Below are 23546 nucleotides of genomic sequence, written 5' to 3' on the forward strand. Positions count from 1 at the left end.
CCTCTAGATGCAGATGGACTGCAGAGTCTTGTCCCGTGGAGGTGGCTCTTGTGCGCTTGTGAAGTGGCTGTTTGGTCTCTCCAATGTAGAGGTCTGGGCATTCCTCACTGCACTGTACAGCATACACCACATTGTTAAGTTGTTTAGGAGTTTTGTCTTTCGGGTGAACCAGTTTCTGTCTGAGTGTGTTGCTGGGTCTGAAGTACACTGGGATGTCATGCTTGGAGAAAACTCTCCTGAGTTTCTCTGATACACCGGCTACATAGGGGATGACAATGTTGTTGCGTCTGTCTTTCTTATCCGGCCTCGCTGGTGTCTGATCTTCTTTTCTGTGCATCTTTGCTGACTTTATAAACGCCCAATTAGGATAGCCGCATGTTTTAAGTGCTTCCTTTACATGTGTGTGTTCCTTCTTTTTCCCTTGAAGAGTGAAGGATCACTCTTCATTTGTTGGTTGTAGAGGACTCCCCCACTTCAGTGAAGTTGTTTCCGGCGGGACAAAGGCATCGTATCCCAAGACATCCAGGAGATTGGAGAAAAGAGCCAGCAGCCATCAGTTAGTTTTCCTTCTACAACTCGAGGTGCCAAAATCCTCTCTAAGTTATCCAGGCTGCATTTGTACCTATTGTAGTCCAGGATTGCTTTTTGCTTCCATGCGTCCTTTATTCCCCATCACTGACTGCTGGTCCATGTGTGTTGCTGTCAAAAGAAGCACATTCCTCCGTTGCTTTGGCATGTGGGATGTTGCCGTGGTAGTTCTGGTGAAGCCATAGACGGAAAACAAAATCTTCCTCTGTTGCAACTGGAGGAGCTGGGGAGGAAGCTCTGGGTTGTTTCCCCTGTGCCAGTTTTCATCTGAGGAGTTCCTCTGCCAAGGTGACCAAAGTAAAGACGTTGTCCTCAGAGCTCCTCCGTCAGTTGGAGTCTGAACCCCATGCCATTTTTTACTTCCTGAGAACTTCCAGTGTTGTCATCCAACATGCTATGTATTGGTTTATTCTGGTGTAGGCTCACATCTCCACTTCATCTATAATCCTCCAGTCCTCACACCTTCGCCTCCCGTGCAGGTTTGTAAGGGTGCACAGCAGCTAAAAGATCTCCTTTGTTATAAAAAAGTCAAAAGTAGATCTCAGGCTGCTAATGCAGGGAACTGCATACAGGGTGAGACCTGGTTTGATACCAGTGGGTACTGGATTGTAGAGCAGTCTCTCTTCAGTAGTGGGACCCACATGGTTTTCCTTTCATGAGGGATCCACTCAGTCACCGGCTCCTCTGTCTCAGAAAATGCTCCTATGTTCTTTTCCATCAGCTGCTCGGCCTCCACCTGCATGCCCCCCAACCCCAATCCTCCCCCAAAGAAGAGGATTCAGGCACTGGCTAGTACTCTTCATCAGTGGTGATGCGGTCAGCCTCTTTGGAGATTGTCCCCTCATCTTCTGGAGAGGAAGTTTCTTCATCTTGGGCAGATGTCTTTTCTTCAAGGGCAGAGGACTGCTTGCTGTCCTTGCTCTCTGACCAGATCATATAGACAGTGCTTGAAGCAGTGATGACCTTCTTGCCATATTGCCAGAATAAATGATCTGGAAGCTGTTAGGCTTACTTACAGCAGTAGCTCTGTCTGCACCTGCATAAACTCCAGGACACGTTTACAAACAGTGTTTGTTGTTGTTTGCGCTGCAGCTGCAGGTTTGAACTCTGCAAAACGTCCTGTGATTGTTTTTGTATTTTTGTTTTTGTTTTTGTTTCTAGAGTTAATATTTTGGGTATGGTCTCTTTTTATGAAAAATACAAGAGTAAAAGTGCTTTTAACATGTGCTTCAAAGCTAAGTTTGACTGGGAACCTCGAAGCTCAATAGCCTGCATCCACAGAAATTCACTGCAGCCTGTATAATGTTTGATGTAGAGATGGCACGATACCACTTTTTTATGTCCGATACCGATACCGATATCATAAATTTGGATATCTGCCGATACCGATATGAATCCGATATAGTGTGTTTTTTAATCAATAAAACTGTTTTTTTAATATCTTGCTGCATTTTGTATAAGTTCATACTCAAGTTTAAATAAACAACAACACTAAAGCTATTCTGTTATACCTGTATGTAAAAAAATACACTGCACCCAAAATATTTCATAGTTCAGGAACACTGATCAATCTAATAAACTTAATCCTCCCTATTCTGGTATTTTAAAGAGTACTTAGCAGAAATATTAAGCAACCTAACTAATAGGGTTGCAAACTCCCAACAAAAAAAAAATAGGGAACCACCCCCCACCCTCATGATGCTTAATCGATGTAATCAACTTTAATTTGATGCAGGGTGAAAAAAAATGCACAGAAATAAATTATTTTTCAAGAATAATTAAATAGATTCAACATCTTTCTTCAACAGAATTGCAGAATTCACAGATGGTACCTTCTCAAAGAAAAAAGTACTATAGCTTACTAGGGTATATTAGACTTAACAGTTACTATACACAGTAATGGACTTCTATACATTTTAAATCAGATTAAAACTTTGGGTGTAAGATTCAGATAATTATTTATTAAAAGCTAGGCATTTTAAATGAGAATAAGAAAGAAAAGTATGTCTTTGTGCCCCTTTTCCCTGTTCATGCCCTATCGCCCCCTGGCTACACTTTGCTAGATCCGCCCCTGCACAGTTACCAGCCGTCAGCTACGTAGAAAAGGATCCTGGTGTAGAAAGTAATATTAAATAAATTCTAACAACAGCTTATCAAGCTTAAACGTGCTGCTGTTGTTCAGCCGCTGGTTTCCTCTTTCTGGTGCAAAGTGGACCAAAAACAAAGAAGAGAGACGGACTCGCGACAGAAAAGCCGATCAGCTGATCGTTAAGCAGTTTCACGATTGAAGTAGCCGCAGGAAGGTGAGGGAGAGAGAGAGTCAGTCGCTCCATATATCGGTTGTTAAGCTTAACATGGGAACGCTTTACAAACATTCAGAGATGAACTTACACACTTGCTTTACTTCTCTCTGGGATAACTTCCTCGGAGATGAAATGCTGGTTTGGTAGCAAGGCTACAAATACACACAGCTGCTCTATAACGTGATGCATACTGCTCCTACGTGCTACGGTTATGAGGCGAGTTACACCGTGTCGCAAGTTTTGTGAGGTGTTTTTTTGATATTTAATGGATCGGATTACATTTTTTATTTCTCGCCGATATCCGATCCAGTAATTTAGGTCAGTATCGGACCGATACCGATACGTAATATCGGATCGGTCCATCTCTAGTTTGATGCGTCATTATTTATTCCAGTCTATCTTGCAAATACATGTTTGTGCTGCAATGTCATGCACAAACACAAACTATTAGATCCTTAAGATCAAACCTATGTCAAAATTGTTTCATTACTTTGGTCCATTGGAGTGTGGTAGGCCATCAAAGGCCGCTACTACAAACTCAGAATATTACATGAAATTGCTTGCTTGGCCAAAAATGGGTAAAAAAAAATTTGGTAAAAAAACATTAAAAACTACAATTTTCATGTGTTGAGTTTAGAATGAAAGCAATTTTAACTAAATCGCATGATATATTACTGTTAATAACAAGGAATCAAAAAAGGTGGTTATAATGGGTTTCAATTGGCCAAAAATGGCCACGATAGAGTCAAGAGGAACAATTTGGTGTATAGTGAATATTATTGATATTATTAAGGAGCTGATGTTGAAAATAAAAAATCTGAAAAAAATACACACCTTTGGGAAGTTTCATTCCATTTCCATTTCCATTAACAGAACAAAAATGGTTGAAAAAAAAACTCTTTTTTTTTTGAAAAAAAAAGTGAAGTGGCCACAAATGGCCAGGATAGAGCCCAGATTAAGGACTTTCTCCATTAGAAGCAATGCATTATCAGGGCTTGTAGCATCTAGTCCTTTTACTGAATTACCTCTGACATCAACTGCTGCTCACTGGATATTTCCTCTTTTTCACTCTCTGTGAACTCTGCCACAGATGGCTGTGTGGGAAAATCAGAGTAGATCAGCAGTTTGTGAAACACTCAGGCCAGCCTGTCTGCCAACAACAACCAATCAAAGTTTAGATGCATTTCAATCACTTCAATCACTAAGGTCTGTGTTCTTTTACTTAATGACTTCTGGGTGTGAAAATATTCATTTGGAGACATTTTAACTTTATATCTTTATGAAATGATGGTGATACAAAATTCATATCTTAATTTTTCCTCCATGGACAGATCCAAGCAGTCTTGGCTCCAGACAGGTGGAAAGTCTGTCAACTATTTGGAGTCATGATGGAGTAATGTTTTACCTACCAGGGTAGTGAGTCAGTCACGTGACTGAAAACAGTGGCTAGAGCAGGGAGCGATACCAGAGTTCACCGTGAACAGGAAAAGTTCAAATCCCAATAAATAAAACATGCACAGACAGTGACAGCAGTCACACTTTTTATTGTTTTTAATACTTCAGCTCTTTGTGTGCGAACTCTGCTCTCCTTTACCAACAACAGCTCAAGCAGTGGTGGCCCACAGGCCGGTCCTCCCCTTCTGGTAACAGAGCTCACTGCAGGCAGACGGACAGACCCTGGAGTGGAGCAGATACTCGCTGTCCTTGGTGCTGAAACATCTGAGCTTCACCAATGAACCCACAGACAAAGTAAGTAATAGTCCAGTCATCATCCTCTCAGAGTGCAGATGGCCTTGACTCTAAGTTACTCACTCACAGCTCAGTGCTCTGAGGATGAGGTCAGCATTCAGCCTACAAATATGTACAGTACACACATTTTAAATAGAAATAAGTCCTGTTTCACATCCATCAGTCATAAAATCATTGTACAATCCACACTGATGTCTATATCACAGCCGAATGTGGGCCACAAAACAAAATGCACGTGTGGATTGGATGTGTTGTTACTTACACCTGGTGACAATTTTACATAAGCAGCAGCTTGATAAATATATCTAAATAGAAATTATTTAATATTTTACCCGCTGTACGATTTTACAACACAGCAATGACGCTATCAGAACACTTTCTCACAATTGTTATAATTATTATTCTTTATACTGAGGCAATCATCATTATCCTCTCAATGATAAATTCAAAATCTATTAAAAAAAAAAAGCAGCAAGAAATACACAGGAGGAGTCAACAGCGCTGATCAGGCCAATCACAGCAGCAGGCTGTGTCAACTCCATGTGTAGATACCTCAGGAGTTGGTCACGGCATAGATTTCCCACTGAAGCATAAACTGGGAATGAGAAGTGAACCATCTTAATATTACAGTAAAACCAGGGTTAACCCTGAAGTTACCTGGATGAGACTAAATCCTGCTCCACAGTGCAGACCTCTGATCACTGATGATGGAGGAGAAGAAAAACAAATCAGGCTGAATGTAAAACATTTGCTTTGTACGACTGAGGGAACATGTGCTGATTTTCAGGCTTTGTCACCACTGGGTGATGGCACTGGTGCCTCACAGCAACAAGGTCCTGGGTTTGAATCCACCACGAATTTTACACCAAACAACATGTTTGTCATGTATATATGTTACAAGGCAAGTTTAAAAATTGTGTTTTGTGACTTTCTTGCAATGTGCTTGGTGCATAAATAAAGTATTAATCTTAGTATATCACTAAAAACTTTATTTACATAGCACTTCTCATACAGTAAGGAAGTCATTCAAAGAGCTGTACACATTAAATGCATAAAGAAAATACACACATCAACTTCATTACACCCTCTCATCACCCCTCCATTCCCACTCCCACACCTAGACATTAGACACTCACTCATCATACAGAAACACAGGAGATGAAAAAGAAACTGGTCTGTCTACTACACCTCAGGCTGATGCACTTTGGTTTGATACAGTCTGTCATCTGTCGCTTTAGTTTCTTGTTGTTGTCATCAAAGGGGATCACAATAATGGTGAAATATTTTAAAGAACACAACAATGATTACAACAAGGCACAAAACAGAAGCTATCAGTCGACCATGATGACGTCTACCAACTCCATCTCCATCCTCTGTGGCTCCTCCTGGTGGAGCTGCAGGAGAGAAACAGGTGTGAGGTGTCAGCTGATCACATCACTCAGAGCAGCTGCTTTCTACAAGGTCTCATCAACAACATCTTTAGAAACAAACATCAACAACCAGGAAGCAGCTTCACCTCTGATCACACACACACTCAACTCTACTCACTCACCTGGAGGATCAACAACACTCAGGAAGATGATGCTGATGGGATTCGATGAGTGTGTTTTGTCCAAAGGAACACGACACTTGTATGTTCCAGTGTCATTAATCGTCACATTCATGAGAACCAAAGACACATCTCCATCCTTCATCTGTCTGTCCTGCAGATCCACCCGGTTCTTAAATGATTGATGCTGGTGATCAGAAACAGACAGATCATCCCGGTAAAATAGCACATATTCATCTCCCAGGTCAGCTCTGCTCCACTCTACAAGATCATTCTTGATGTTTGGAGCTCGACATGTCAGAGTGACGTTCTGTCCAGACTCAGCTGTGATGTTTTCCTGATCTGAAACAGGAAACAACACAGAGCAGAGAGGTTAAAGGTCAAAGTACAACTATTCACTTGTACAGCAGCCAGTCATGGTTTCAGCCTGTTGTGTTGGAGATCTTCCTAGACCATGGCATGAACTCCTAGAAAACTTAAAATTCAGCCAAACAAATCTGAAATTTAAGGTTGTGAGCAACAAACAAAAAACAAAACAAAAAAAAATGACAGACAGACAGAGCCCAAAAAACAGCTGTAATCCTGTGTGGGCATCACACAGGATCATTACAGTGACAGTGTTTTCTTCTTTTCACAATAAAAGTTTTTTATATAACTGCGGTACATGAAATGGTTTAAACATATAAGTCAAGCAATTTATAACAGATTTTGATTTGGGAGCTCTGTAGTTTTTATTGACTACTAAATACAATTAATTATTTATATATTTGATAAGTTATTATTAATATTACACCTTAACATTATACAGTGTATGTCTAAAGACGTTTACTACTTATGGACATACAGCATGGCTTTAATTCAAGCCTTCTGCATGAAAACAACATACACAAACTCACACAAGAAGGAATCCGCTTCAACAGTTATTTTAAATGAGACCTGTTTGTAGAACCAAGCAGGAAGATATTAAGTTTTTTTTTATATAACACAGATAGCACGTAAACATATTTTACAGATGTTTGGTAACCGTTTTTCAGTCACTTTAGTCCAATGCAATCAAAAAAGCAAAAAAAAAAACAAAAACCCACTAATACAGGAAGTATGTGGTTTTTTTCTTTTAGACTAAGGGGGGGGCTTGCTCCCGGGAGAGTTTGGTTGTGACAGCCTTACGTTTATCCGCTTCTTCTTTTGTCGGATTCTTTCGTTTAAGAATGTTTTGTTTTATCTCAGTCATTAGACAGATGGTAGAAACACCTTCTGAACACAAACGCTGCGTTATTAGAAAGTTTAACGAGGATATCCAGGCGACGTTATAGAAGAAGAAGGATCGTGTTTGGTTTCGGAGAGAAGCATCATGAACACGGGTAGTGCAGTCTCTCCTCTGACCTTGAAATGGGATGGGAGTTTTTAAGTCCCTGACCGGGCTAACCATGTCCACCATGTACATGTCAACCATGTCCTGAAACACAGGAGGGGGGCCTGAACACGACTGGTCTTAATGCTGGAAAAAGTTCACAGTGATAGCGGGAAGCTGACTGAGTTTGCACAAAGTAGAGGATATTGGCTAATATCGTAACCGTGATGTGAAGGTGTGTTGTTATAATAAGTGTTGTTACAGAATAACGCGGTATGAAGAAAAAAAAATCAGGTTCATGCTTTAACTCACCTGCAGACATGATCGAGAAAATAAAGGAGACCAACAGAGTCCAGCAGGTTGATGTTACATCCATTATTTGTAGTTTTAGGGTCCTGATTAGATCAGAGTGATACAAAAGTTGGTGTAAAAAGTTTCCGACCGGTCGTGAATGGTTGCTGGAAAATAATCGCTAATACTCCGGTTATACAGGGCAGCAGATTTATGAGAGACCCGCTGACAAGCACCGAAAACCGTGTGTTCCCCACCGGGTGGCAAAAGCCCTGCGGTACCTCAGTGAGCATGAGTAGGGGATGGACCTCAACGTCAGTGTCGGGATTCTCGGCGTGTGTCGTAGGGGCGGGCAAGAGGGGGCGTTACCCCTGAAACAAACGTCCTGCCCCCTTAAGTCAAACATGATAGGTTTCATGTCTCGTTTGCTCTTTTCCTCCGTGCTCCGTTTGTGCGCATCCACTCTCCCCCCGGCTAAACATCCAATCGCTGTTAGTACGCAAATGACCCGGTGTCAGGTTTCTCAGTAGGCAGGGCAGAACAAAATTAAGCAGCTAATTTCAGTCGTCAAAATCATAGCGATTGTAACGAATTATTTTAATGTTCTTCATTGTATTTGTTAGGAACATTTTTGTAATTTTCCTTTAATTGCGGGACTTTGTTTTGAAACTTGCTGGAGCGGAAGTAAAGCACGGGTGTAGCGTGGGTTTTGCCGCACCCCCCCCCCAACTCAAGTTTATAAAGAACCCATGGCAAAGTATTGTGGTTAAGTTAAATCCAATTTATTAACCTATCCTATCTAACTTACGGTGGCCCTGAGAGGCCAAACGGACTGCAACTTCAGAAAACACTTGCAAAAAGAAAAACACTTGCAAAAAGAAAATGCTGCAAAAGAAAACGCTGCAAAAAGAAAACACTTGCAAAAGAAAAATGCTGCAAAAGAAAAATGCTGCAAAAGAAAACACTTGCAAAAGGAAAATGCTGCAAAAGAAAATGCTGCAAAAGAAAAACGCTGCAAAAAGAAAACACTTTGCAAAAGGAAAATGCTGCAAAAAGAAAAATGCTGCAAAAAGAAAACACTTGTAAAAAGAAAATGCTGCAAAAGAAAAATGCTGCAAAAAGAAAACGCTGCAAAAAGAAAATGCTGCAAAAAAGAAAAACGCTGCAAAAGAAAACACTTGCAAAAGAAAATGCTGCAAAAGAAAACGCTGCAAAAAGAAAAACGCTGCAAAAAGAAAACACTTGCAAAAAAAGAAAATGCTGCAAAAAGAAAATGCTGCAAAAGAAAAATGCTGCAAAAAGAAAAACGCTGCAAAAGAAAAATGCTGCAAAAAGAAAAACGCTGCAAAAAGAAAAACACTTGCAAAAAGAAAAATGCTGCAAAAAGAAAAACGCTGCAAAAAGAAAAACGCTGCAAAAGCACACAAAGCACAACGGAAATAGGAAAAAGACAACGGAAATGTTTCTGGGAGACAATACCCGGACGGACCAGTTGCACGAACCAAAACATGCTAACAAGTGCACTGGGAGACACTTCAAAGAAGTGGAGCGGCCAAAGAGTAAACTTTCAAAAGTAAGTTCTGAATATTATGTCACTTATTTATGTGCAAATGTTTAATAATGAGGAACATTAAAACATTACTGTTGGCCACATGCCGGCAAAGTTATGTGACATTAGCGATGTTTGTACTTTCAGCATTTACTTTGTTTTAAAGCCTTTACTTTATACGCCGTTAGATAGTCGACCTTAATCTTACAGAGAATCTGATGATTTTATGGATAATTAAAGTCAGTCATATATCCACAAACACAACAAGCTGAAAGTCAGTGATGCTGCTCGGTTTGCAGTCCTGAATATCACGGCACAAGCAGGATTCACTGCACTGTTAATGTTAGCTATGTTATATTGCTGCCTCTGTTCGGTGGTGTCGAGCCAAACGGACTTTAACGTGTGTTTGAACGAGCTGACCGTTCACTCGTTAAGTTGAAAGAAAGATGCTTTAATCACAGGAGTCACACATGTGTCCACTGGACCATCTGGGAACTCTTCTTGTTTAGCACTCATAATAACACAAACACTAAATCCTCCTTCTCTTGTGCTGTTTTGTAGCAGTGTGTACACCTGAGACTGTCACCTGTCTGTCTGTCCTGCACTCTGTCTCTGTTTCTTTCTCTCTGATTGTGGAATAAAAGTATGAACATGTATTTATAAGTTACACTTGTGTTTGAATCCTGCAGCTTATCACACATTTGATTTCCATGTGCGACAACTGCAAGTGTCCAGAGTGAGGACAGACTGAGGGACCCACTGCTGCACATCATCTGTGAGGCTTTGCACCCTGATGATCCACCTGGACAAACTCAGCAGTGTGTGAGGAAGAGGAGGAGGAAGAGCCAGCAGCAGCTGACAGATGGAGAGAATAGACAGACTGTTCCCTGTTTGTGAAGGACTGCTAGAAAAGTTTAAAATAACTAATTGTCTGTCCTGAATCAGTCTTATTAGGTAATGTTCAAATAATTTTATCATCCCAGTGTTTTCAGTGTGGGAGAAAGTACTCAGGGCCTTCAAGTTACACACTATGAAAGGCAGCAACAAGTTTAATATTCAGAAACCTAAAGTATGTATCAGCAGCAGAATGGAGCTAAAATAAATGTTTGTTTCAGTTCTACTGAAGCTTTGAGTATTTTGGATTAGTAGTACTGCTGTGTTTGTTGCATCATATTGCTGTAATTGTTTATATGCTTTATATATTCTGAGGTAAGTTGATCTATAGTGTTACATCATATTCTATAAGGATGTTATGTGTTTGTAGACTTTCTGCCCAGTTTGACCCATTTAGCAGAAGTCAGCCTGTTTAAGGCTCTGATATCTATTCTGTATGACTTAAAGCAGTTATGACATGGTCTGATTTTCTCACCCAATAAAGGGATATTTAATGTATCAGTCTACTCTTCATTCTATCAGACACAGTTATCACAGCTCGTACATTTGCTTCTTCCACACATATATAAGCATTGAGCCAAATTTAGTAATGCCAACATATTAAAAAAACAATATTTGTCTCTTATATATAATACATCTATATATACACTGTCAAAGATGCTTGTCTTTGAGTGAAGATTTAAGGTGATAGGAAATATAAATAAATGCAACTTGAATCTTTACTGAAGCTCAGTGTTTGGCACAGAGTTCATGTTCACTGCTGTAATAACTAATAATGATTAATAAAATATTGGCCATATTATATTTACATTACCAAAGTGAGATGACTTTAGTCTCATGAACAACATGAGCTAATTGTTATTTACTAGCTAATCTTAAATGACTGTTCAGTACAGAAATGAAGCCCAAAAATCATCAGCCTCAGATACTTATCAAATCACACAAAGCTCATGTAGAAACAAATGTACAAAATATGTTCTCCTTCATTTCTGTCAAACAAAGCTGTATGAAACGTTTCCAGCTGTTAGTATCATGGTTGCTAGGCAACCTGGGCAGCGCGACGGAGGCTAGACCGTCCCATCTCACAAGCCTACAAGCCGGCCTCAGCGGTCTTTGAGTGCGGCCCTTAAGGACCGTTAAGGCTGCGTACTTTAAGGCTGCAGACCCTGAATTGGGAAACAGTCCCTGAATTGGGATACAGCCATACATACATGTTTTGGTTCGTGCAACTGGTCCGTCTGGTTATTGTCTCCCAGAAACATTTCCGTTGTCTTTTTCCTATTTCCGTTGTGCTTTGTGTGCTTTTGCAGCGTTTTTCTTTTTGCAGCATTTTTCTTTTTGCAGCGTTTTTCTTTTTGCAAGTGTTTTTCTTTTTGCAAGTGTTTTCTGAAGTTGCAGTCCGTTTGGCCTCTCAGGGCCACCGTACTAACTGGATCAAGGGCGTCGATTTGGCATGGACGGAAGGGACATGTCCCCACCAATATCCAGCGATTATTGAATTGTCCCCACCAATAATTTGATCTCTTCGAGTAAAGAAATACAAACCCGATAGAAAGAAAAAAAAAGATCTGTCAACGTCTCATTCGCCCAGCGGTGCAGAAAGAGTTAAATTACGCTCTCTACTGGAGTCCTACCTCATGTGACAAATATGGCCAATGTGATTGGCTGTGCCTTTCAGGGAGCTCTGTTTAGTTTTAGCAGCGACAAGCCTGCGCTGCGAGGACCTGCAAGGAGGAGAGGAGGATGGCAGCAAAAAGGAAGAACCTGGATATAACAAAGTATTTTTCAAAGAAACCTGTAAGTCACTTAAAGTCAAGTTCACTCATAAAATGTGTCCGTCATAATAACGTTACAGGCAATACCAGGCCATACATGCCAAGCCTCCCGATTTTTCCGGGAGAATCCCGAATTTCAGTGCCCCTCCCGAAAATCTCCCGGAGCCACCATTCTCCCCAATTTCTCCCGATTTTCCACCCGGACAACAAAATTGAAAAACCATATCCTAGATTGGCCCAGCCAATTCCAGTTTCCAACAATGGCTACTACTACTGCAGCTATAGTATTAATATTACTCTTATTACTCTTTCTGGGTCGCAAAATAAACTTTTAACATATTTTCAGGCGAGAATGTAGTTGTGTAAACTTCAAATAACTTAAACATGTTATTGTTTGGCCTTTTTCAGTGTTTTATTTGTTCGTGAGTAAATCGGTTTGGCTGAGATTAAAGTTATTAGATTAGATTAGATTAGATTAAATAAAACTTTATTAATCCCTCGGGAGGGTTCCTCTGGGGTTTTCACACAGCTGAATAAATGTCAAACAGAAAACTGATTAAAGAGAAGTGTGAGATGGTCGAGAATCTACGCAAGCGTCCGGTTATATTTTATTTTATTTAGACAGCAAGGAGCAGACAGCAGAGGTGACGTAATTATGAAGGCTAGACCCCCCAATTTCACAGTCGCTCATTTCCGGTCTACCCGGCTTTCGGAGGACCCGGCCCACTTAGACCGCGAAGGCCGGGTCCTCAGGTGGACGCAGCCTCTGAATTTGGACACCCCACATTTAACTTATTTTTTTCCGATAAGTAAACACTGTAAAAACCCCTTTGAATGTCTCCCTAATTCTGAGGTCTCAAGGTTGGCAAGTATGTGCTAGGCTTTGGCCCACATCAGTCTAAAACTGTATGTAACCATGAAAAAAGTGTTGTCATGTCCACCAGGACAGTATAGTATAGACAGTATAGTATAACCCTTTTTCTAGGTCCTTTCCCACGATGCCCTTTTTTCTTTATCACTTTAGCGCCCTCTGTTGTTTCCGCCTTTATTTGGATTGCTTCCACGCATGCGCCATCCAGAGACAGTGACGGCTTTTTTCAGTAGTAGAGCTACTGCTTATTCAAGGTAGGTTTGCGCTTCTTTGTGTTAGTTTTATGACTGGGAGATAAGCAGAAAACCGTGTGTCACTTCACAGCGTGTGTATTAAAACTGTACTTCCGGTATCGATATTGTTCTTGCAGCTCGAGCAGGTTTGAGGAACTCTAAGGTAGCCTAGCTTATGCTTTTTCATTACACAGTGATGACGTGGTTGCCTGATAATTGTAACTGACTGTTAACTTACCCATAAGCATAACATGGTGTAAACAGCGTTTTTCCCTCATATACTGTCATTGAATGACTTCTCCCAGCTCACCAAAGTATCTGTCCGATTATCTCTAAGCCTGTTAATCATTAAGCACGTACTGTACTTTATATTAATAATCAATCCAAAGAGATCCAGTCAGGTCAGGCTCCAAGTTCACAAGTCACAGCATGACAGGTATGTGTGCAGATCCAGTCTGACAGTTGGTGTGTAGGAAGTGTTTTATTATAGTCACGTTTAATCTGTGCATGTAATGTTAATCTGCTGATTTTTTCCTAATTAATGCGTGTAAGGAGTGCAGATTCCCAAACAGTGTTACCTAGATTTGAGTTTGACTTTGTTTTATTTTGAAGGTCTGGTCATTTTAAATTAGATCAAATATGCACCTCTGCACAAGTGACTGATATAATACAGAGTAATAGTTAAAATTGTATAAATATATTTTTGCCAGTAATACTTGCTGGGAATTTGCTCACAGAGATGTTTCTCCCTTCTTTACACCACAGATGCGTCTTTGGTCCTCTGGCCTCATGACTCGGGTCTTTGTTTACGGCACTCTGAAGAAGGGGCAGCCCAACAACTACCGCATGTTTGACAGCAACAATGGAAAGGCCGAGTACCTGGGTTCGGCGTTCACCATTCAGAAATACCCACTAGTGATCACCACCGAGTACAACATCCCTTTCCTTCTCGACATCCCTGGCCAGGGTCACCGAGTGCACGGGGAGATCTACAAAGTGGATGACCAGATGCTGAAATTCCTGGACGACTTTGAAAGCGTCCCAACTATGTACCAGCGGACGGTGGTCCAGCTGGAGGTGAAGGAGTGGGTGGGGAAGATGGAAGGAGAGGAGATGCTGTCACCGGGTAGCATCACGGAAGTGTTTGTGTACACCACCACGACGTACAAGCCAGACTGGCCCTCACTGCCGTGCTACGAGAGCTATGACGCAGAGGGAGATCACGGTCTCAAATATAAGCGTAGAGAAGAGCGGGACTGATCTCACCGTGCTGATGCAACTGACAAATGGACCTCTACCTGGTATTAGCAGAATAGGTGGAGAAGCTCTCGGGAAAACAACACCTGGACATGGGTGCTGTTTCCTGTCGTGTGTGGAATTGAAAGAAATCACAAGACAAATACATTTTAATAGCAGATAGCCAGGCGTACAATCAAAATAAGGATAGTGTAGAGAAGGAAAAGGGCACACTGTGCCACTGAAAGTTGCACATTAATAATGTTGTTTACAAATTTGTTTTTATTTTTATGATTTATAATCATCTGGGAAGCATTATGATCAAACTGGAAAGCTTTTTTTTGGCGTTTTGCTGTAACATGAATTATATCTTTAACGCTAAATATTTTGGTTGGATGTCTGCTATGACACTACCGGTTTAAACGCTAAACACATGCACTTTTAATAATGCAAAGATACAGCACGTACTGTAGTCTTATATGCAAATCCTTTCACATGTTGTGAATTGCTGCACTGTAAACATGGGTACTGGCCACCTAGTTTCTCACTAATGTGAAAATATTAATAGAAAAGCGGATCTGCAGTTCAATAATTGCACATGTATAGTAAATATAAGCTGTAGGGGCAGCGTTCTCTGAACCACGTGCACCCATTTGTCAGCTTCCTCTTTCAATGTAAAAGCATCATTTTAGAAACAGACAAACCTCCATGTCCCTGAGAAAATCACTCCAGCCTGATGCTGTGCACTACCGTTAACTTCCAGGTGAAGCTAATGTACAAGTCCCTTGAACCTGCATTCTTTTGTATGGCCAGCCTGTGTGCTTCATAAAAAAGTGATTGCATAGAAGTCTGGGAGGAAATGACTGATGAATGTGTGATGTCATTGCCATTAAACAAAACGCATTGTGGCATTTGATACCCCTGCTCTTATCAGTGCTATCAAACAGAAGGTCCAGGAGCCAGATTCAGCCTAGCAAAGGCTTCCAATTTGACCCACTGTGGGGGGGGGGGCTTTGGAAATTTTTACAGCTTTTCACACTGATAAAGATCTCAGATTTTTAAAATTTCTTTTCATTTACTACAGTAGAAAAAATGATTTGCACTATAAATGTGTAGTTAAATGTGTTTATACTGACAGAAAGGAGATTTTCACTGAGTTTGACACCCTAGGCTTGGAGCATTTATAGTAGTACACAGATATGAACTCTGATTTTACACTAATCTGCAGACAATGTGTTTAATATTTACATTCCGCACATCTTTGTTCACCTCGAAAATAAAAATTCACCCTGATATTTTTTTTATGATCTTCCATGTGCTGTGTTCATCCCCTCTAGGGGATAAACTCAAAAAGAGAGAAAAAAAAAAGAAATTTTCATTTATGTTTCATTTTGTTCCATAAGAACACAATCTATTCATCTTTATTTTAAAATAGTAAAATCCATAAAACTTGAAGAATACTGAAGAGAAGGTAATTGGCAATCAACCAGCGAAATCTCTGTTGGCTTTGGAAGAAGGTTTCAGGTGTTTTGAAACAAGACAAAGGAAAAAAAGAATTAAGGATATTTCACAGTGTCAAAAGTACTGTACAAAAAGGATGACTTAATAAAAAAAAAAACATTGCAGGATTTCTTATTGTGTCCAACCTTACATTACATTTAAGTCATCAAATTACATACAGACAGATTGTCATACAATTAAAAACACAATTCTTGTGTCAACATGCACACAGCTTTCTACATAAAGTTTATTTCAGATCTTAAGACACTTTTCATCCATTTTCAGAAATATAAAATATTATAAAGCACCAGCCAAAAATCAGTGAACCAGAGGAGCGCACGGAGAGAGTGAGGCCAAAGTGATTCAGATCCTTCGCCCGTGCTCGGGTTTGCCTTTTCTCTCGCTTTGGTGGAAGAAAAAAATAACACAATGTGGTGCTGCCAGGTTGACAAGGACAAATGGAAAAATTACACATAGAATTACATCGTGGATGACTGCAGATAGTTTTTGCTAATCAGACACTAATGGTGTGGAAAGTGTGTTAATAATAAGGTGAAGAGAGAAGACCTCTGAGTGGAGTCTGTGTAAGGAGTCAGAGGTAATAATTAGTGTCTGCGTGTGCAGCTGGAAGAGTCTTTCCTGGTGTTTGTGCAGTCGAGATCTTCACTCAAGAGAGTATGAGGTGGAGGTGGAGGAATCCTCAGTAAAGGTCTTTCCTGGTGCTCGGCAGTGATCGGCTGGTAGAGCAGGTTGCGCTCCGGATGACCTCCATCCACCTGGTGGGGAAAAAAGGATTTATATCAGTAGATTCAAACATTGATTGAAATATATCAAACATTACAGAAGTTCTGTTTGAATAATCCGCCCATCCGTTTACTCCACCTTATCTAATTTAGGGCCGTGGGAGGGGTTTAAGCATATCCCAGCTATCATAGGGCAAGAGGCGGGGTGAAACCTGGGAAGGTTGCTAGTTGGTTACAGGGCTAAGGAGACTGTTTGAATAGTGTTGCTGTTAATATTCACTTTTTAAAATACTTAACGCTTTCCTTTGTTGGGTTTAGTCACAAAAAGTTCTGTTTAAATAATTTAAATATATAATGCAATACAACTTGGTAAATTGAACTAGACAGAAATTGACTTTTTACATTTAAAATCAAACAATTTATCTGAATTTCAGAAGAGGGCCCAGACTATAAGTGATCTCTTTCCTGTAGTTTGTAATTGTTTTTTCTAAACCTGTCTATTGGACCCACACATAGCATGTAATAATAATAATAATAATAATAATAATAATGATAATAATAATAATAATAATAATAATAATAATAATAATAATAATAATAATAATAATAATGATAACAATAATAATAATAATGCATTGGATTTATATAGCGCTTTTCAAGGCACCCAAAGCGCTTTACAATGACATTATTCATTCACGCTCACATTCACACACTGGTGGAGGCAAGCTACGGTTGTAGCCACAGCTGCCCTGGGGCAGACTGACAGAAGCGAGGCTGCCATATCGCGCCATCGGCCCCTCTGGCCGTAGGAATGTCTGTCAGCTGTTCAAGTGTCAGATTAAATTTTAAGCCTTTATTTACAAGTGCTCTTTAAATGAGTGTCACTCTCTTAACTTTTGTGCTAGAAAATCTAAACGTTTCAGAAAGAAGAGAAGACGAGCTTTATATTTATACCATGATATTCAGTGTATCACACTAGCACCAAGGTACTAGGGTGATCACAAGGTACTGCGCTCTGAACACATATAGTAAATGCGTTTCCAAATATTATTCATAATATTCCTAAAAAAAAATTTTTTTTGATTTGGATTTTCCAGGCTTTTAGATGACGCCTGAGACCACTGCATACCCATATGAGTTGCCACTCACAGCTTAGCCACATCCTAAGGCATATTTTGCTTTATTTTCTATTTTACTGTAAAAACGGTGACAATTTAAAAAGTCAGCATCAAGCTGTGGAGTCGTTCTGGACATTAAAAAGATTTAAGGAATTTATCAAACGTCGTAAAAGACAGATGTAGCTTCAGAGAGTTGGATTAAAAAAAATAAAAGGATGGTTTAAGTTGAAGCACATTGTAACTAATTGCATTTCTGCATTTGTCTATTACTGTACACCCACCTCTCAAAGGTGTACTCGCTCTCTGATCTGAAGTAGTAGACGTGAGACTTGAAGTGGAGTTTGAAGACGTAATCCTTGTGGATGTTTTCTGACTCCGATGGGACGGTGACAGAGTAGCCCAGCAGAGGGAGGCTCGCCAGAGGGTAGTCATCCTGCAGATGAGTCAGAAGAGGGAAACATCTGTTAATACAATGTCTACCATTACACTGATCAGAGTAACCAAAACTACATTCTGTGGCTGCGACTGCACAAATTCAATCTAATTCAATCAGTGTTGGGGAGTAACGGAATACATGTACCGCCGTTACGTATTTAAAATACAAAATATGAGTAACTGTATTCCGTTACAGTTACCATTTAAAAAGGTAGCATTCAGAATACAGTTACTTTGTTGAAATGAATGGATTACACGGCGGTATTTTCCTGTTTCTGTCCCCTCTCTATTTTTGGTTTCCACGCCCGTGGAAACCCAAACAAAACACGCATTATGAGGCTCTCATGTCTGTGTCTCAATCTCGCGGCCCATGTCACCTCTACTTGCAGCCCGCATAATGACGTGAAGAAATATTTTAAAAAAATTATTCACAAAAATTATTTAATATGAAGGCAATAGGCAGAATGTTACAGGCATAGCCCTAAAGAATGTAGCCTCATGGGCAGTGTAGTCCGTGCTGCAGGGAGAATGGACTACCATACCCGTTATGTGTCTGTGAGCGCAAGGGAGGGAGAAAAAAAGTCGAAAAGTACGAGTTGTCACCGAGCAGAAACGGGAGATGGAAGCATGTAAATATAATAATAACCACTGCAGCCAAAAAGAGTGTCTGATGAGCCCAGTTGTAAGTTATTAAGACTCGATTGTACACTGTGTTCGTGTTTTCCTCCGAAACAATAAGTTACGTTGGAGCAGCCTTTCAACGCCTCTCTCTGTCTCTCACTAGCAAAGTTGACCCAGACAACAAAGTAAAGCTAGTTTTCGGCTACGAGCCCGACACGGAACCCGACGTATTAGCCAGAGGTCCCTTTACGGTTTTACGCCTTTACGATTCGGAGCCGCGGACCTGTTTTATATACACGCGGAATAGTTTTCTATACGAGATCGCTGCAAAAAGTGCAGCCTTACCTAATGTCCACCCTACTGTTACTCATTTTATATTAAGATTTAAACATCTAGTTGGTATTGGTATGGCGAATAACCTTCAGTAAAAGTAATAAACACACAGTAATAGTACATTCATGTAGTTGTAAAAAGCATGATAATATAAGTAATCCAAAGTATTCAGAATACGTTACTCTTATTGAGTAATGTAATGGAATACGTTACAAAATACATTTTGGGGCATGTATTCTGTAATCTGTAGTGGAATACATTTTAAAAGTAACCTTCCCAACACTGAATTCAATACATTTTAAAGACACTATCAGCTTCCCACTTTTAATTATCAAGTCAAACCACATCTGCGTATTTGCCCTGTAACTACCAGTGTTTTCCTTCTCGTCTTACCTGGTGTGACTTGTAGAAAAACAGACTGAAGTTGGTGAAAACCACCCAGAGTTTCTGCCAGCCGTTGCTGTTCTTAAACTTCCTTAGCAGGTTACCTGAGAGCTGGTTCTGTGAGGGCGACAGAAGAAAGGAGAGAGCAAAAAGCAAATGGATAAAACATTCAATGATAACTCAATGATGCAACACAGTGTTAGTCTAACTGGATGTTAAAACGGAGGAGATTATGGGAAAGAGAAAGCCATCAGGTCCTGTCAACGTAATATACTCATGTTGAAATTTAGTGTGAGCGTCAGTAGGTAATGTGCAAAAAATGCATAAATATTTGCGAATCTTAGGAAAAAACTAATGTTTTACTCATTTGTCATAAGCAGAATAAATATCCTGCAAACTACTTACGCTGATTTAGATATGTATTTATCTTATTTATTATAATAGTCATTTATTAATTGTTTTCTGATTTGTAAAGCTGAACACATTTGCAGCTGTTGCAGTACCTCTCTAATCCAGCAGGTGTCGCTAAAAGACAGGCTGTGTTTTCTGTACCAGCAAACCAGCAAAGCAAGAGATGCGGGCCCCTGAAGTCTGCTGAGGGGCCTCATCAACTCACTGGCCGCACTACTGATGGCCTCTACCAATGTTAGTGCACACAGATGCAGAAATAGAGATAAAGACTGACACCAATGGAGAAAGACAAAAACACAGATATGAGCAGAAAGAAAAGACACAAAGGACATTGGGGCAATGGTTCTTTGAGCACAAAGAAGAAGAAGACAGAACAGCGGTAAACAAGTGGGACACAAACAGGCAGCTGGACTCCAAAGACAGAGGTGGGAAGGAAAAACAGGGAATGTGGCAGGAGAAGACGGGCATTAGTGGTACCTCCACAGCTATGCTAAAGTCCACCATGGAGACGCTGGTGTTGCGATGCCAGCAGACATGCACGGTGGTGTTACCGCGATGACCCTGGCGCTCCAGGGATGAGCGCGAGCCGCCGAGCTCGTCCTCAGACTCCTGCTCGCCTCCTCCGTCCTCTGAGAGCTCTGCAAAAAACAGGCAGGTGAAAACGAGGCCGGTTAGCGGGAGAGAACTTCAGTCTGAACAGATGCATTATGAGTTCTTCATTCATTCATGCTCCATGCAATTATAAGCCATCAAATTATGTTTACAAAGTGAAAACATCTGTTAGAGAAACCACGCCCGGATTGGACTTTACCACAAATATACTAATTTGTGTACAAGTCAGGGTCACAGAGGGGTCGGAGCGTATCCCAGCTAAGACACAGAGCCAGACAATCATTCACACTCTCGTTCTTATCTATGGATAGATTAGAATAACCTTTTAACCTAACATGCATGTCTATGGGCTTTGGTGGTGGACTCAAAAAAATGAGAACAAAGCCCTTTTATTGTGGGAATCTTTCAGGATCAAAGCAATTTCAATAAAGTTTCGTTTTTTAAAAAAAAGGAAAAGAGAAAAAGAAAGAAGCCCTCTTTTGTTGTCACTTGTAAGGCAATACTCTTTAACTGCTCGAGTTAAAAATGAGCATGGCAGGTGGACTCCAATGACAAACAATGCAGGGTGTCAAACCAAAAAGGTCAACGGGAGGAGGCCTTATTGAATAGCTTGACGACTACGACAGGATGAGAAAAGACAGGGATAGCTCGGGTCTGCACCTACATATATCAGGTAACATTAAAAATATGATGAAGTGACCACCTGGACCTGAGTATATTTATGGGGTGCTGAAAGCTGTGGAGGAGGACTGCGCTGTAGTGTCTAACAGGTGAGGGTTGATGTATTTCCATTAGAAAAAGGCCTCATAAAGAAGTGTAGACATGTGGTTAATGATTGATCTTATTGATTTTCTGGTACCCACAGTCCTGACAGATGTGATGATGATGTGGTGTTTGGGCAGGGAGAAGAATCAATTTAATGGTTAGCGTTAAACCAACAGTAGATGACTTACTGTTGTCAGAGAGGCTGGTAGAGAGCAGGTCATTGTTTAAGCCGCTACTCTGCTCTGCCAGGTCGATGGCCATCCTGATGTCCTCCACCCAGCGCTCCATCTCTGACGCACAGCTGGACACAGCAGGAAGTAGACATGTTAAAATAAACAAGTGAAAGGGCCTCTCTAACTTCAGCAGCTGAGCAGACTGGATTAGAAAAAAAAGGCAGAAAATGAGAAGCCTTCATAAAGGGAAATGCATATCATTAAGTCTGCTTCACATGATACTGCCACTTTACAGCCAGATAAAACTTTTTAATCAGTGACTGAGTAAGTGACTGGAAACTAGGTCACGCAGTCCAGTTTAATTTGAGGATAAGCAAACTTTAACGAGGCTGCCCTCTATTAATTTAATACAGACCAGCTGTTTTTCCTCTTTCATTCACAATGCACGGTTTGTATTTTTTTCCCCTTTTATTCCTGTCTGCAGTTTCTTTGCTTTATTTTCAGATATCTACAAGCATCTTTGCATGTGTGTTAATGAATACCTGGCTGCCACCACCACAGACTGCCGCTGCCCGAACAAAGTGAACGAATGAGGGACTCCCCACTCCTCCTCGCTTTCTCTGATCTGTGGGAATAACATAATGTCATCAGCTTATTAATAAACACGTTTGCTTCTTTTGTGAATAAAACTTGCTTAACTCTGTAATTTTTCTGTTTACCTAACTACTGCTTTAGTACTTTGGCATTTTCAAAGGTTTCTATGAAATATTAGTTCCTCAGTCACTTAGCAGATGTAATCAGTCACACAATAATAATGATGTATTCTCTGTAGAAAAATTCAGTGGATGCAAAATTATGTTTAAGCACATTTAATGTGACAGAGTAAAAGTGAATAAATAAAAAAGCACCAACTAAAATATTTCATATAGAAAGAAAAGGGATGAATGGCTTGTATTTATAATATGATATTCATTTATCTTTTTGACCTCAAAAACAACACACACTCTACTAATTATACTTGACTGTAGGGAGCACTTCTGTAGTTACTCATTTATAAAATTATATAATTCAGTGACAATAATTATTTCTTAAGCAGAAGGCTCAAGAAAGTGCTTTTGCTCAAATAACATGTATCTTTTTAAAGATATGAACAAATTGTAACCCTAAAATGTAACCATTTTGAGCCAGATGTAAAACAAAACAATCTGAAAAACCTTTTGTAAGGAAAAGAAACTGCTTTGTGTGTGTGTTTTGATTATGTACCGTCATGCCATAGAGAGGCAGCTGGCCATGAACCTTAAACTGGTTGGATGGGGTCATGCCTCGACTGGTGTACACCAAACAATCACTAAACTGGAAAGAAAAAAAGAGTGAAGAGCTTTGTTTAGAGGTTTTATAAATGCTTTGTTTTTTTTAGTATAAACCAGCATAAAGTCTCACCAGGAAGAACATCCTCTGCTGAAGGCCCTTTCCAGAGAGTTTGCTGAGGCAACCGAGCCTGATGAACTCCTGTAAGTGAAGCAGAATCACACCGACAATGTGACGACAGGACAGCAGAGCGAGGAAGTAAAAACTCTACAAATGTCCAGGATGAATCTAGACCAGCTGAATTATTAAAGAGTCGCACCCTTCCGGGGCTCATGAGGTCTTCGACGCCGGTCAGGTCCTTCTTCAGTTCTATAAGCTTCTGGAAGTTCTCCATCTTCATCATGATTCCCTGAAGCTGCAGCACCATCTCCGAGATGTCCGCCAGGGCAGCTGGAGGAGACAGATTTATTTTCATATATAGAAAGAAAATACACAGATGGGCGGAAAGGGTAGGTGTGGGGACAGTGTACCTCTACAGTCCCTGAAGTCATCATGTGTGGGCGGGTAGTGCTTGCAGAGCCTCTCCAGGATAAGTTTGTAGTGCAGCAGGCGGTGAAGAGGCCTGAGGAGGAAGATGTTGAGGGGCAGGTAGCAAACCCGTTGCTGCTCGAAGTCTCGACATAAAGTCTCCACCTTCCGGCTGGACCTGATAGTCACAGGGATGAAGTTTCTCTTTAGGACATCCTGTTATGAT

The 23546-nt window shown here is 40.5% G+C and overlaps 3 protein-coding genes across 9 annotated transcripts in view; 1 reads left to right on the forward strand and 2 right to left on the reverse strand.

Annotated features, from left to right (window-relative positions):
- Positions 1-5632: 5632 nt before the first annotated feature.
- Positions 5633-13569, reverse strand: LOC120436231 (cell surface A33 antigen-like). Of its 2 annotated transcripts, none has more exons than XM_039606830.1 (3): positions 13392-13569; positions 6193-6531; positions 5633-6034 (listed from the first exon to the last, which is right to left on the reverse strand). In XM_039606830.1, exons 1-3 carry the CDS (start codon positions 13429-13431, stop codon positions 5895-5897), a joined length of 519 nt encoding a protein of 172 aa, XP_039462764.1. In that variant the 5' UTR covers positions 13432-13569; the 3' UTR covers positions 5633-5894. The 2 variants fall into 2 exon arrangements, with proteins under 2 accessions (XP_039462764.1, XP_039462763.1); XM_039606829.1 differs by lacking the exon at positions 13392-13569 and adding an exon at positions 7853-8116.
- On the forward strand, positions 12018-16012 carry LOC116310277 (gamma-glutamylaminecyclotransferase-like). 3 transcript variants are annotated; one of them, XM_039606827.1, is made up of 3 exons: positions 12053-12071; positions 13074-13174; positions 13919-16012. In XM_039606827.1, exon 3 carries the CDS (start codon positions 13919-13921, stop codon positions 14411-14413), a length of 495 nt encoding a protein of 164 aa, XP_039462761.1. In that variant the 5' UTR covers positions 12053-12071; positions 13074-13174; the 3' UTR covers positions 14414-16012. The 3 variants fall into 3 exon arrangements, with proteins under 3 accessions (XP_039462760.1, XP_039462761.1, XP_031582897.2); XM_039606826.1 differs by lacking the exon at positions 13074-13174 and having other exon boundaries at positions 12018-12071; XM_031727037.2 differs by lacking the exon at positions 12053-12071 and having other exon boundaries at positions 13055-13174.
- LOC116310275 (FERM, ARHGEF and pleckstrin domain-containing protein 1-like) overlaps positions 15768-23546 on the reverse strand; it is a 71737-nt gene continuing 63958 nt past the window's right edge. For all 4 annotated transcript variants that reach the window (XM_039606824.1, XM_031727032.2, XM_039606825.1 and 1 more), the window contains exons 19-28: positions 23323-23498; positions 23112-23242; positions 22925-22993; positions 22748-22837; positions 22027-22109; positions 21500-21612; positions 20412-20572; positions 19533-19640; positions 18032-18183; positions 15768-16665 (exon numbers count right to left, since the gene is read on the reverse strand). In XM_039606824.1, coding sequence (XP_039462758.1) covers positions 16590-16665; positions 18032-18183; positions 19533-19640; positions 20412-20572; positions 21500-21612; positions 22027-22109; positions 22748-22837; positions 22925-22993; positions 23112-23242; positions 23323-23498 — 1159 coding nt within the window. In that variant the 3' untranslated portion in view covers positions 15768-16589. The remainder of the gene's footprint in view (positions 16666-18031; positions 18184-19532; positions 19641-20411; positions 20573-21499; positions 21613-22026; positions 22110-22747; positions 22838-22924; positions 22994-23111; positions 23243-23322; positions 23499-23546) is intronic.

Source organism: Oreochromis aureus, linkage group 23 (genome assembly GCF_013358895.1).
Source record: "Oreochromis aureus strain Israel breed Guangdong linkage group 23, ZZ_aureus, whole genome shotgun sequence".
In the NCBI taxonomy this organism is placed as follows: Eukaryota; Metazoa; Chordata; class Actinopteri; order Cichliformes; family Cichlidae; genus Oreochromis; species Oreochromis aureus.